Consider the following 14,156-nt stretch of genomic DNA (forward strand, 5'->3'; position numbering starts at 1 on the left):
GCTTCTGTGGAGGGCCCACACACAGAATTCCCCTGTCTTTTCTAAATTTTCTCAGTTGGTTTTCAGGACATACAATCCCCATCACAGGATATTCGTTCTGAGCCTTCTTTTCTCCTCCTCCATGTGTTAATCTCAGCCCCAAGGCTCAGGCCTGTGACTTCATATCCATTTGTATTCATTTCCAAGGTTATGCATTTCTATCTAGCTGCTGCATCCATGGGGAAATGATTGTTTCAAGACTAGTCCTCACCCCATCTTTTGCAGAGATTCTTTACTGACTGCTGGCATATGTGACCAAGCTAAGACTAATGCCCTACAGTTCCTTTTGTTGTTGGTTGTTTTTTTTCCTATGATTTTTTAATCTCACTCAATCTCCAAACTTGCAGTTAATGACACCATTTTACCCTCAACTTCTTCTTTGCAAATCTTACGCTTATTTTTTTTTTAAATCTTTCTCTCACACTCACATATCATTCATCAGTGGTATCATCAGATCTACTTTTAAAATATATTCCAAATATGACCACTTCTTTATACCTCCATCATCAATATCATAGTTTAAACTGCCATTATGTCTCACCTAAGTAACTATACAGCCTTTTAACATAGCACAGTGCTTCAACTCATTAAAAAAAAAAAAAAAAGCATCAGGGTGCACCACTCCATAAACAAAACTCTTTGATGGACTTGCATTACACTTAGACTGAGAATCCAAATATTTCCCTAGGCCCACAATGCTCCAAATGATCTGACCCCATGCTACCTCTCCAAAGTAATTTTCTGCCAGTTTCTTCTCAATTCATGCCAACCACACTATCCAACTTGCATTTCCCACTTAAAGTCAGTAAAGTCCTGCCTTCTTTTATAAATCATAGAGTATATTAATATATATCAGTATAAATTACAGAAATGAATCAGTGTTTACTAACAGATCATATCTGCAATCCTATATCAATTCAAGCACATAAACGAAATCTGAAATAAACCAGGAATAAAGCAATGCTCTGATGTAGGGATTATATCAGGTTACCTGGCCATGTCCACAGCCATTAAATTTATAATCAAGAGTATAATATTTGCTGTACATAAATAACAAGTTTCTGTGTCATTAATAAATAACTAAACAGATGATTCAATTAAAAATTATAAGATGGTTGATTTTTCAGTTTCCAAAAATTATATGTTACTTAAGTGTTGATATTCTTAAGCTGAACGAGGAATTTAAATTTCTTATGCTTGAATTTTCCAATTAAAAACAGTTACTCTGTAATAATTCATGATGAAAAAGTAGCACTAATTTATAGTATATATTCATTTGGGCACTTTTTTTTTTAATTGAAAAGCTTTCATATAAACATTAAGATCCAAAAGGCAAAAAATTGAAAGCTTGACTGAACTAAAAAAAAAAGGAAGCCTTGCTTTCGTAGTCAACTGTGATGTTCTTTGAACATCTGGTGAAGCAAAAAAAAACAAAAAGTATATATATACCTCAACACCACACTTCTTACCATTCACTTGGAAGATGTGAGTCTGATAGACGTATTCATAGCCCTCGGCGTAGCAGGTATAATTGCCCATGTGAGTTGTGGTAACCTTAGTTATATACAGGGAACCGTCATCTCCAAAGTCCTACAGAAAAAAGCAAAATAAAATAAAATGAAACAAGATGTTTGTACTTAAAATGTATTGTCAAAATACACTTTTAAGGTGCATTTTGGAGTCAAGTAAATCAACTAAAATATTGTATTAAAATTATCAAAATGATAATTGTTAGGCCCATAAAGTGGAGGACCTATAATTACCACTTTCTCAAGACATATTTTGTTTAAAAATTGTACTCTCAGTCATGAACATTGCTTTTAGATATTTATTATACGTGCATGAATTTATATATAATGTCCAAATATTTATTTTATTTTTGAATTACATGTTTAAGATTAATAAAGCTATAACATACATTATCTGATTTGTAGCTGAAGTGAACAAAACAGCTCTTAATCATCTTCCTCACACTTGTAATTATTAATTTTTAGGACAAAGTAGAACTGCTCCATAGGGTTTCCAAAGAGCAGCTGGCGGATTTGAACTGCTGATCTTTTGGTTAATATCCATAGCTCTTAATCACTGAGCCACCAGGGCTCCTTAATAATACATATACACAGATAAAATCACTAAAGCAATGTGTTCTTAGAGAAATTTACACCCATATCAACAGAATTTTTTTAAGTCCAGAAATAAACAATACATTAGAATAAAATAGCCATACCATTTTAAACTACTGGGGACAAACATACAACTGTTTTGGAGGGCTAAAAAAAACATCGATCTAAGACTAAGCTGCAAAAATATTTTCAAAGAACTGAAGAAATTTATGGCTAAAAAATTAAAGAAAAGTATGAAAATAATGTCTTGCCAAATAGAAAATATCAATATAAAGGGATAGAAATTATATATAAAAACCACTAAATAGAAATTATTGAATTCAAAGTACAAATAATTGAAATGAAAAATTAACTAGAGGGGCTCAACAACATTTTGAAGCAGCAGAGAAAGAATGAGGTAACTTGAGGACAGGTCAATTGAGATTTTCCAGTCTTAGGAGCAGAAAGAAAAAAAAAGAAAAATATGAACAGAGACTCAGAGATTTGTGGCCCCTTTTAAATGTGCCAATATATCCATAAACATGCTTCAGAAGAGTAAGAGAGAGAGAGAAAAGGAGAGAGAGTATTTGAAAAAAAATGGTCAAAAATGTAACAAATTTGATGACAAACATTAATCTGGCCATATATAATCAACAAGCTCCAAGTGGGATAAACACAAAAGAGTTCCACATCTAGATTCATCATAGTGAAATTGTCAAAAGCTAAATCCCAAGAGAGAATCTTGAAATTAGCAAGGGAAAACTCATTACATGCAAAGTATTGCCAATAAGAACTATAAAATTCTAAGAAGAAAACAAGGTATAAATCTTCATAACCTTGGATTAGGCAAAGGTTTCTTAGATATGACGCCAACATACAAGAAACCAAAGAAAAATAGATAAATTGGGTTTCATCAAACTTAAAAGAAAAACATAAAACTTTGTACCTCAAAAAAAATTCCCAAGAAGTAAAAAGACAGCCCACAAAATAGGAGAAAATATTTGCAAATCACATGTTATATTCAGAACATATAAACAACTATTATAATTCAACATTAAAAAGATGGATACAAAATTAAATGGATAAAATATCTGAATACTCATTTTTCAAAAGATGATTTGTAAATGTCCAATAATCACATAAAAAGATGCTCAGTATTATTAGTCAATAGGTAAATGCAAATCAAAATCATAATGTGGTACTACTTCACGCCCACTAGGATGGTTAAAATAAAAAAAGACAGATGATATTAAGGGTTGACAAGTAAGCAGAGAAACTGGAAACCTCAGATATTTCTGGTGGGAATTCAAAACAGTGTATCTGCTTTAGAAACAGTTTAGCAGTTGTTAAAAATTTCAACAGAGAGTAACCATTGTATGCTGTGGAGTAGATTGTGACCAACAGTGAACACATACAACAGAGTAGAACTGCCCCATAAGGTTTTCTAGGCTGAAATCTTTATGGAAATAGATCATCATGCCTTTTCTCAACAGGGCCAATAGCGGGTTAGAACCACCAACCTTTCAGTTAGTACTGAATGGTTAGTGTTTAACCATTGTACCATGAGGGCTCCTTAGAGTTACCATGTGATCCAGCAATGCCACTCCTAGGTATATACCCAAGATAATTCAAAACGTATGTCTACACACAAACTGTACATAGCAGAATTACCCATGATAGCTCAAAGGAGAAAACAACCCAAATGTCTATCAACTGACGAATGATAAATACAATGTGGCATATCTATACAATGGAATATTATTCAACAACAAAAATAAATGAATTACTGACATATACTACAACATAAATCACCTTTAAAAACATTATGCTAAATGAAAGAAGCCAGACACAAAAGACCATATATTGTTTTAGTTCATTAATATGAAACGTTCAGAAGGGCCAAATCCATAGAAGCAGAAAATAGATTAGTGGTTGCCAGGGGCTTGGCGGATTGCGGAAGGGGGAAGTGACTGCTAATAGGTACAAGGTCCTTTCTGGAGTGATGAAAACATTCTAAATTAGACATTCAGGGTTTTGCACAATTTGGGGATTAGAAAACGCCACTAAATGATATACTTTAAATGGTATACTTTAAAGTGGTTAATTTTATGGGATATGGGTTATATGTCAACGTACACCCACTGCCACCAAGTTGATTCTGACTTATAGCGACCCCGTAGGGTTTCTAAGGCTGTAAATCTCTAAGGAAGCAGACTGCAACATCTTTCTCCTGCAGAGCCTCTAGTGGTTTCAAACCACAGACATTTCAGTGAGCAGTCAAGAATTTTAACCACTATGCCACCAGGGTTCCTTACATGTCAATATAGTTGTTATTAAAAATCAATTCTATATGAAATATTTCAATATAAAAATTAAATATGCCATAAAAAACTATATATTATTTTGGGTAATGGAATCTTTGTTAATTATGATAAAATTCAGATATCAAAAAAGAGTGATTGATATGTTTATATACAGAAACACTTCTGCATTTTGAAAAACCATCAGCATTAAGATAGATAACAAACTTCAATCTAAGCAAAAAACAAAAATGAAATACAATTCATAGCAGTTATTGTAGGCCAGACACTGCTCTAAGCATTTCATAAATATTAACACATTCCATCTTATATCAAATCTCTGAGTCAAATTCTATTAAAATCCTCTTCTTTTATAGCAAGAGATAAAAAAAAAAAAAAAGAAAAGAAATCCTCTTGTTTTATAGCAAGAGATAGTAAGAGTAAATTCCTTAGTTCACTTGGATGAACTACCAACCAGCAGAGGTAGGACATGAAACCAGGTAGGCTGACTCCAGAATCTGTGCTTTACGCCCTGACACTGCGCTGCTTCACTGACCCATCAGAGGTTCAGCCAGCAATCAGGGCAGGAAAGGGAACAAAGAAGATAGTTGAGATAAAATGCCAAACACAAAAAAGTCAAATACACTGTTTTTTTTTTTAGGTCCTTAGAAAATGGGCTGCAAACGTAGTGAGAGGGTATATGGAAAAGTAAGAAGGAAAGATGGATAGATGCCTGGACATTTAAATCAAAAGACAAAGGCTTTTTAAAATATGTCATTGAAATCTCTTTCTCAGCAGCAGAAAATACAGGTGGACATGAGGACACTGTTGCACTGCACAGATGTAAAGACGGGATTTGCAAATGGCGATCTCATTTACTACAACTGGTATTAAGGTTTTATTTGTAATGTATCGGCTAACTGTTAGGATTTGCCCTCTGGTAATTGTTTATTGCCTCTTCCCATTTTAAAATTTTGAGTTTAGTACTTTTCATGTTGATTCCAATAATATTTTGATTATTTTGTGGCACATCTTTTAATTTTGTGCAGAATATTTTTGTTGCGGAGATTAGTTTCATCCCTTATATCACTTTGAAGATTAGAAAGCTTCTTTTTATTGATTTAATATGAATATTTCCCAATGCTTTCTTCTCATGTCCTTATTGTTGAAACACATGAATTCGATTATTTAATTTCTCGTTTAAAAAAAAGTGATGAAGGTAGGCTCTATCTTTATTGCTTTTTCTATAATGTAACTAATGGCTTCAACATCATTTGGTCAAGTTATCCCTCCCCCTCCAGTTGTGATTCTTCATCCTTGTATCTTTTAAAACACGATAGTATGCAGCTACTTTCCAATATTTACAGTGCAGATTTTATAAGGTACCCCTGTGTGCTTCTGACTTTACCTATACATGCCATGTGCATCGCTATTAAAAATAGCTTCCCACTAACTGATACGCACTACAGATTGATTGCAATCAAGAAAACTACTATGGGGCCATTGAACCTGGGCCTGAAATGATGAAAACATTCTTGCAAAGAAATAAGCTCAACTGAAAGAAAGAGAGGGAGGGAGAGAGAACAAGAAAACGAAGAGGAAGGAGAAGGACAAGGAGGGAGGAATAAAAATACTGTATACTCTGCTCATCATATTCTTTAGCTTCAGAATAATATTGCCTTAATAACTATGAGACAAAATGTAAGTTTCTCACCACCACTTTATAAGACAGGCTAACCATACCACATTTTCACAGCTCCCAAAGGAGGCTTCCACGGTGTACAGGGAAAGCCTCTTGACTGAACATAGGGGAGAATCTGTAGCTTGAACCCCAGCAAGGAAGTAGCTGTGTGATACAAATGCCAGGATGAAACTTCCGGCCTCACCACAGGCTACCAATGAAAACACGGCCCATGGGACAGAAGACTGAAATGCCAAAGAAGAGGACCAAAGCTGTGCCTCAGGTTAACATGAAAGCAGAGAGGGGACAAAGGGCAGAGTGTACTGGGGGAAATCCAAGCCCTCCATAGAAATCAACTGAGAAAGGTTAGTGCTAAAATGATTTTGAGAAAGAATATAAGCAAAAGGTAAGTACTGATGAACTAAAATATAATAGTTTTAGATCTCCGGTGTTGCATAAGGCAGACAAGCACGCCAGCCATGCAGGAAACAGAGTAAAGCCAGAACAAATCATGGGGACGAAATCCGAGTAAAAATGAATCCCTTCATTGGATGGGAGTAATTGGAAATATGAGTAACAATCCAAAGTATAGCTGATATTTATATTTGTATTCATATATGCCAAAATGTATATAGCCCTCCTTTAAAGGATATTTTCAATTAGTCCATTATAAATCTCCATAAAACCTGCAATAAAAAAACATTCTGATGTGTCATTCTATACAGTTACCTAGAAGGCACGGCCTCTCTCTCTTCACTATAATCAAGATTCCTTTACCAATGATATGAAAATTATACAAAAATATACCTTTTATATGAGAAGGTTTAATTAAAGTGGCTTATTACTACCTGTGTTATTCAATAACATGAAGGCTCTCTAGAGTTAGAATACTCTCCTTTCTAAATTAGTATCTGTGTTGTTGTTAGCTGCCCTTGAGTTGGTGTTGACTCATGGTGACATTATGTACAGCAGAATAAAACATTGCCCAGTCCTGTGTCATCTTCATATACAACTGCCAGCATGTTGAAGTCTATTGTTGCAGTTATTGTGCTAATCCATCTCACACGGAGACTCCCATGCCCTTGTTGGACCTCTAGTTTAACATACATTATGCGCTCCTCTAGTGATTGATCCCTCCTGACAATGTGTCTAAGCAAGTGAGTCAGACAACATTCTGTTTTGATCTCTAGAACTTTCATAGGCTAATTTTTGGTAGTAGATTGCGAGATCTTTTTTCCTAGTCTGTGTTAGTATGGAAGCGCCACTGACACCTGTCCACCATGGATAACCCTGCTGGAGTTTCAGAAAGCTTCCAGCACCATAACAGCATGCAAGCCACCACAGTACAACAAACTGATAGGCTGTGGAGCATAGGTGTTACTTCCTCTAGTAGATAGATGATTGACAGAGAGTATAGATAGATAATATAAAGAGATAAGATAGATAGTATACATGATATAGATAGATAGATAGATGATAGATTGATAGACAGATAGATGGTAGATAGACAGACAGACAGATAGATGGACAGATAGATGATAGCTTGACAGACAGATAGACAGCTAGATAATCGGTAGATAGATATAAACAGACAGTTGCCATCGAGTCACTTCTGACCATTGGTGACCCCATATGTGTCAGAGTATAACTGTGCTCCATAAGATTTTCAATGGCTGATATTTTGGAAGTAGATTACGAGGTCTTTCTTCTGACCTGGGTCTGGATGGACTTGAACTTCCAACCTTTAGTTAGCAGCCAAGCACGTTAACTGTGTGTACCACCCAGGGATATACATACATTAAGTGAAAAACAAAACAAAACAAAACAAAACACTTTCTCCAATTTTTCCTGAGAAAAAGCAAAACTTCCCAGCCTAAATTTCCTTCCATGTACAATTTTATACACACATTTTCAGGCAGTTTTTCTGAATAAGCAAGCCTTACCTAATATTCCCTACTTCTCTGAATAAACCAATAATCTTTCAGTATGCTTAAATCCAATATTTATTGAACACTTAATTGTATTTGGCACTCTGGTAAATAATTCACATGAATTATTGAATTTCATTCTTTAAACAACCTTTAAAAACACATTATTAATTATTAAGACCCATTTTATAGATAAAAACCTGAAATATAACTTGGTTAAGGTTACCAACCAAGGTGATGTAGCTCAAATTTGCATCCAAACAGACTGCAGAATTGAGCCGCTCTTGTTTGTATGTGTATTCTCAGTGCACCTTCCTTTTTCCAGATTCTCTGTCAATTTTATCCAGGTCTCAAAATTACCTATAGAGTTTGTTTTGTTTGATTCTTTTTTATTTAATGAACATATATGAAAACTACTCTCTATTTCCATCTTGATTCAGCATTTCTGGTCTTTTAGTTTTTTTCAGCATTCTCTAATATTAAGTAGATTAAACCAAATACTCGATTGTGATGCTAAAGTTTAGAGCTATGGTCTTATATGTATACATAAGGGACAAAATTTTGCACTTATCCTGAACTGCCATTACACCTTTTAATCTTGCTGTCAATATACACTACATAAATATTTTGTCAGTGATTAAATCTTTATGAACCTCAACACCATTAGACAGTTTCCTCAAGACACGGATGTCTGGGAATAGTTGATAGAAAAAAAGTTATTTTGTCAAGTTGATTGATTTTATCCTTTTTCAAGGCAGGGCAAAGGGTGACTCTGGAAAAAAGACATCTATAGCTAATTTCTAAAATTTCAAATTATTTATGGTTTGAAAACCATTAATTAATTATAATCAATTATGTAAGAGTGATAATCAAAATATTTAATAACCTATAGCTGACAAGCACCGATCAATCAGAATGTACAAGGCAGTAAACATTAGACCAAAACACAACAGCAGAATTCCAGGCCTGTGTTTAACTGCACTTATTTGCTTCAGTCTGACAGATAAATCTTACCAATTAGGAAATGGTAAATTTTAAATTTAAGCCCACTTTCCTATTTCATATTTTGTTACACCTCATAGCTCTAAACTGCATAGCACCAGCTGTTTTCAATGTAGAATATTTTGCTTCATTATACACTGACATTATTTCCTTTGTACTTCTGATTATGCTGGTATGTTTTTACTTTGCAATATCATAAAAACTGTTTTCCTAGCTTTTATGTGTATAGAATATATTTTCATAAAATAGAAATAAATGTAATTTAAGCAAACAGCTACATTCTGAAATTGACTGAAATAATATTATCTTATGCTTTATGTGGTTTTCTGAAACTACGAAAGTTTTTCAATAGCCTGTTTACTTAGGTATATAATCTAGCATCAATAACTAACACCATGAAATGTAAATTTAAATAATAGAGGCTCAGTTTTGTAAATACATTATTTTTAAAACTCCATTTTCCTAAAGTAAACAATTTCATAAGTCAATTTAAAGAGGCACAATAGATAAAGGATGTAAACTAATATGCATTTAAATGATTGTTTCAAATAAATAAGCAAACAAAAAGTCAAGCAACTGAGCTGTTTGGTAGGAAAATCAAAAACAAAATGTTGAGAGTCTAATATTCCTTCATGTTTCATGTAAAATAATTAGATAATCATATTTTATTTCACTTAAAATAATTCTGCAATAGCAGTTTAATAGCTTTAAATTAATTGATATATTCTCCTCTTGCCTAAACCTCTCAGAATTCTCTGTTGTTGGGGTCAGAATAATCACAGAAAAAGGGAAAACTTATGAAAAATTCTACAAGTGCTGAATGAGTGGTGAGTTTCAGCAGGTTTTGTAATTGTAGGCTGGAATGTTAAGCAGTTCATACAAAGGGAAAAGAACTTAGAAACATGGAAATTCCCAAAGTCATTCTTGAAAAGGTTTTGAGAGAGTAAAAGAAGTAGCAAGTGTTCTTCTGGTCATGCTACAAAGCAGGACATCAAAAACTGACTGTAGTTGTCATTAAGTAAGTAATTAAGCAGCGTGTACACCCAATGGGGTGGGCTACAGACAGCCTAGCAGAGGGGAGGAGGTTACTCGACTTGTGGTGGGGGGGAAGATGGGTGAATTAGATTTGGCACAACAAGGAAAGATAACATTGATAATAATAAAATAAAAAGAATAATATTAGTGAATATAACATACAATGCAAGTGTGCAAGGTCTTCATGCAGAAAATGATAAAATTATTGAAATATATTAAGCAATTATTGATTAAGTGGAAAAGCATAGATCTGAGGGCTCGGTATTTAAAAGACACAAATTTTTACTAAATTGATCCAAAATCTCAATGCAATTTCAATAAAAACATTAACAAATCTTTGTGAAATTCAGCAAGATAATTTAAGGCTTATATGAACAGCCAAGAGAGACCTGAAATAGAAAAAGCAAGGAAAGATGACTTTACAGTATATCAAAACTTATGTATAAAGCTATATTGATTAAGATAAAGTAGCACTGGTTCCAATATTATGGGCTCTCTTTCAAGATTAGATAGATGATAGATAGATAGATGATAGATAGATAGATGATAGATAGACAGATGATAGATGATAGATAGATAGATAGATTATAGACAGATAGATAGATGATAGACAGATAGATGATAGACAGATAGATGATAGACAGATAGATGATAGACAGACAGATAGATAGATGATAGATAGATAGATGATAGACGATAGATGATAGATGATGATAGATGATAGACAGATAGATAGATAGGCAGACAGGCAGACAGATAGATATAGAATGAAAGTAAGGAAGGGAAGAAGGAGGAGAGAGGAAGAAAGGAAAGAAAGAAGGAAGGAGGGAGGGAAGAAGGAAAGAAGGAATGAATGAATGTCAAAATTCTCCCCCTTTCCCTTTCTACTCTGAGTTCCTCATGTCCATTCGTCCAGTTTTCTTATCCCTTCCTGTCTTCAGGTCTTTGCTTTTGGGCAGGTGTTACCCATTTGGTCTCATATACTTGATTGAACTAAGAAGCACATTCCGCACATGTGTTATTATTTGTTTTACAGGCCAGTCTAATTTTTGGCTGAAAGGCGGATTCGGGAGTGGCTTCAGTTCTGAGTTAGCAGGGTGTCCAGGAATTTCTCCAGTTTCGGCCAGACCAGTAATCCTGATCTGTTTGTGTACGTGTGAATTTGAATTTTATTCTACTTTTTTTCTCCCACTCTGTCCAGGGCCCTGCATTATGATCTCTGTCTGAGTGGTCTCTGGTGGTAACCAAGCACTATCTAGTTCATCTGGGCTCAAGCTGGTGGAGGCTGTGGTTCACACAACCCATTAGTCCTTTGGGCTAATACCTTCCTTGTATCTTCGTTTTTCTTCATTCTCCTTTGCTCTGAATGGGATTAGAGCAATAGATGCATCTCAGATGGTCGTTCACAAGCTTCTAAGACCCTAGATGCCACTCACCAAAGTAGGATGTAGAACATTTTCTTTATGAACTATGTTATGCCAATTGACATAGATGTCCCTTGAGACTATGTTCCCAGCCCTCAGCATCAGTAACTCAGTCCCTCAAGGTGTTTGGAGGTATCTAGGAAAGTTCTATGACTTTGCCTTGGTCAAGTTGTGCTAACCTCCCCTATATTGTGTGTTGTCTTTCCCTTCACCAAGTTACCACTTATCTACTATCTAGTTAGTGATTTCCTCTCCCCACACTTCCCCTCCTTAGTAACCATCAAAGATTTTTTTTTTTCTGTGCATAAACCTTTTCCTGGGTTTCAAAAATAGTGGTCTCATACAAAATTGTCCTTTTGTGATTGACTTATTTCAGTCAGCATAATGCCCTCCAGTTTCATCCATGTAGTGAGGTGTTTTGCCGATTCATCACTGTTCTTAATTGTTGTGTAGTATCCCATTTTCTGTATGTACTATAATTCATTTATCCATTAATCTGTTGAAAGACACTTATGTCGTTTCCATCTTTATGTTACTGTGAATAAGGCTGCAATGAACATGGGTATGCATATCTCTATTTGTGTAATGGCTCTTATTTCTCTAGGATACATTCCTAGGAATGGGATTGTTGGATCATATGGTATTCTATTTCTAGCTTTTTAAGGAGGTGCCATATCGTTTTCCATAATGAACATACCATTTAACATTCCCACCAGTAGTGTAAAAGAGTACCAATCTTCTTGCAACCTCTCCAACATTTGTTATTTTCTGGGGTGTATGTGTGTGTGTGTGTGTGACACTAATGTCAGGTGAGATGGTATTTCATTGTACTTTTGATTTACATTTCTCACTCTGGGTTTTTTTTAATGGCTAATGATCACGAGCATTTCCTCATGTGTTTGTTACCTGTCTGAATGTCTCTTTGGTGAAGTGTCTGTTAATACACTTTGGCCATTTTTAAATTGGGTTATTTTTCTTTTTGTTGTTGAGGTATTGAAGTATTCTACAGATTTTAGAGATTAGACCATTGTTGGATATTTCATAGCCAACATTTTCTCCCAGTCTCTAAGTATTCTTTTTTCCACTTTCGATGAGCATTAAACATTTAATTTTTAGGAGCTCCCAGTTATCTAATTTTAGTGTTGTTATGTTTAGCATTGTTATGCTTTGTACTCTGTTTATGCCATATATTAGGGCCTGTAGCGTTGACTCTATTTTTTCCTTCCATGATGTTTATTGTTTTAGGCTTTATATTTAGGTCTTTGGTCTATTTCAAATTAGATTTTGTGTATGGTGTGAGATATGGATCCTGTTCCATTTTTATTTACAAAGGGACACCCAGTTTTGCCAGCACAATGTGTTTAAAAGACTGCATTTTCCTCATTTAATGGATTTTGGTCCTTTTTCAAAGATCAGCTGACCATATGTGGATGGATTTATGTCTAGGATCTCGATTTGGTTCCATTGGTCTATGTGTATATCCTTGTAACAGTACCAGGCTACTTTGATTACTATGGCTGTATAGTAGGTTCTGAGTTCAGCTAGTGCGAAGCCTCCTATTTTGGTCTTTTTTCTTCAAAAAAGCTAAAAGCTAAAGCAAGGATGCAGCTAACATCAGCAATGATATCCCTGGTTCCACATCCTCTTCTGAAACTGGCTTGAATTTCTGACAGTTCCCTGTCAATATACTGCTGCAGCACTTTTGAATGATGTTCAGCAAAATTTTGCTTGCATGTGATAATAATGATATTGTTCAATAGTTTCCACATTTGATTGGATCACCTTTCTTGGGAATAGGCATAAATATGGATTTCTTCCAGTCTACTGGCCAGGTAGCTGTCTTCCAAATTTCTTGGCATACATGAATGAGCATTTCCGATGCTGCAACCATTTGTTGGAACATCTCAATTGATATTCAGTCAATTCCCAGAGCCTTGTTTTTTGCCAATGCCTTCAGAGCAGCTTGAATTTCTTCCTTCAGTACCATTGGTTCCTGATCATATGTTACCTCTTCGAATGTTTGAATGTTGGCCAATTCTTTTTGGTATAATGACTCTGTGTATTCCTTCCATCTTCTTTTGATGCTTCCTGCATCATTTAATATTTTCCCCATAGAAACTTTCACTATTTCAACTTGAGGCTTGAATTTTTTCTTCAGTTCTTTCAGCTCGAGAAATGCCGAGCGTGTTCTTCCCATCTGATTTTCTATCTCCAGCTCTTTGCACATGTCATTATAATACTTTACTTTGTCTTGTTGAGCAGCCCTCTGAAATCTTCTACTCAGTTCTTTTCCTTCATTATTTCTTCCTTTTGCTTTAGCTATTTGAGGTTCAAAAACAAGTTTCCAAGTCTCTTCTGACATCGATTTAGATCTTTTCTTTCTCTCCTGTCTTTTTAATGACCTCTTGCTTTCTTTGACTTCATTTGCCAATTCATCTAGTCTTCAGTCAGTAGTGCTCAATGTGTTAAATCTATTCTTGAGATGGTCTCTAATTTCAGGTGGGATATACTCAAGGCTGTACTTTGGCTCTCGTGGACTTGTTCTAATTTTCTTCAATTTCAACTTGAACTTGCATTGAGCAATTTATGGTCTGTTCCACAATCGGCCTATGACCTTGTTCTGACTAATGATATTGAGCTTTGCT

General features: G+C 34.8%; 1 protein-coding gene across 3 annotated transcripts in view; it reads right to left on the reverse strand.

The window, feature by feature from the left end:
- Positions 1-14,156, reverse strand: part of FSTL5 (follistatin like 5) — an 865,385-nt gene that overhangs the window by 272,374 nt on the left and 578,855 nt on the right. For all 3 annotated transcript variants that reach the window (XM_003418490.3, XM_010598135.3, XM_003418489.3), the window contains exon 7: positions 1,509-1,629. In XM_003418490.3, the coding sequence (XP_003418538.2) occupies positions 1,509-1,629 (121 nt within the window). The remainder of the gene's footprint in view (positions 1-1,508; positions 1,630-14,156) is intronic.

Source organism: Loxodonta africana, chromosome 13 (assembly GCF_030014295.1).
Source record: "Loxodonta africana isolate mLoxAfr1 chromosome 13, mLoxAfr1.hap2, whole genome shotgun sequence".
Classification (NCBI taxonomy): Eukaryota; Metazoa; Chordata; class Mammalia; order Proboscidea; family Elephantidae; genus Loxodonta; species Loxodonta africana.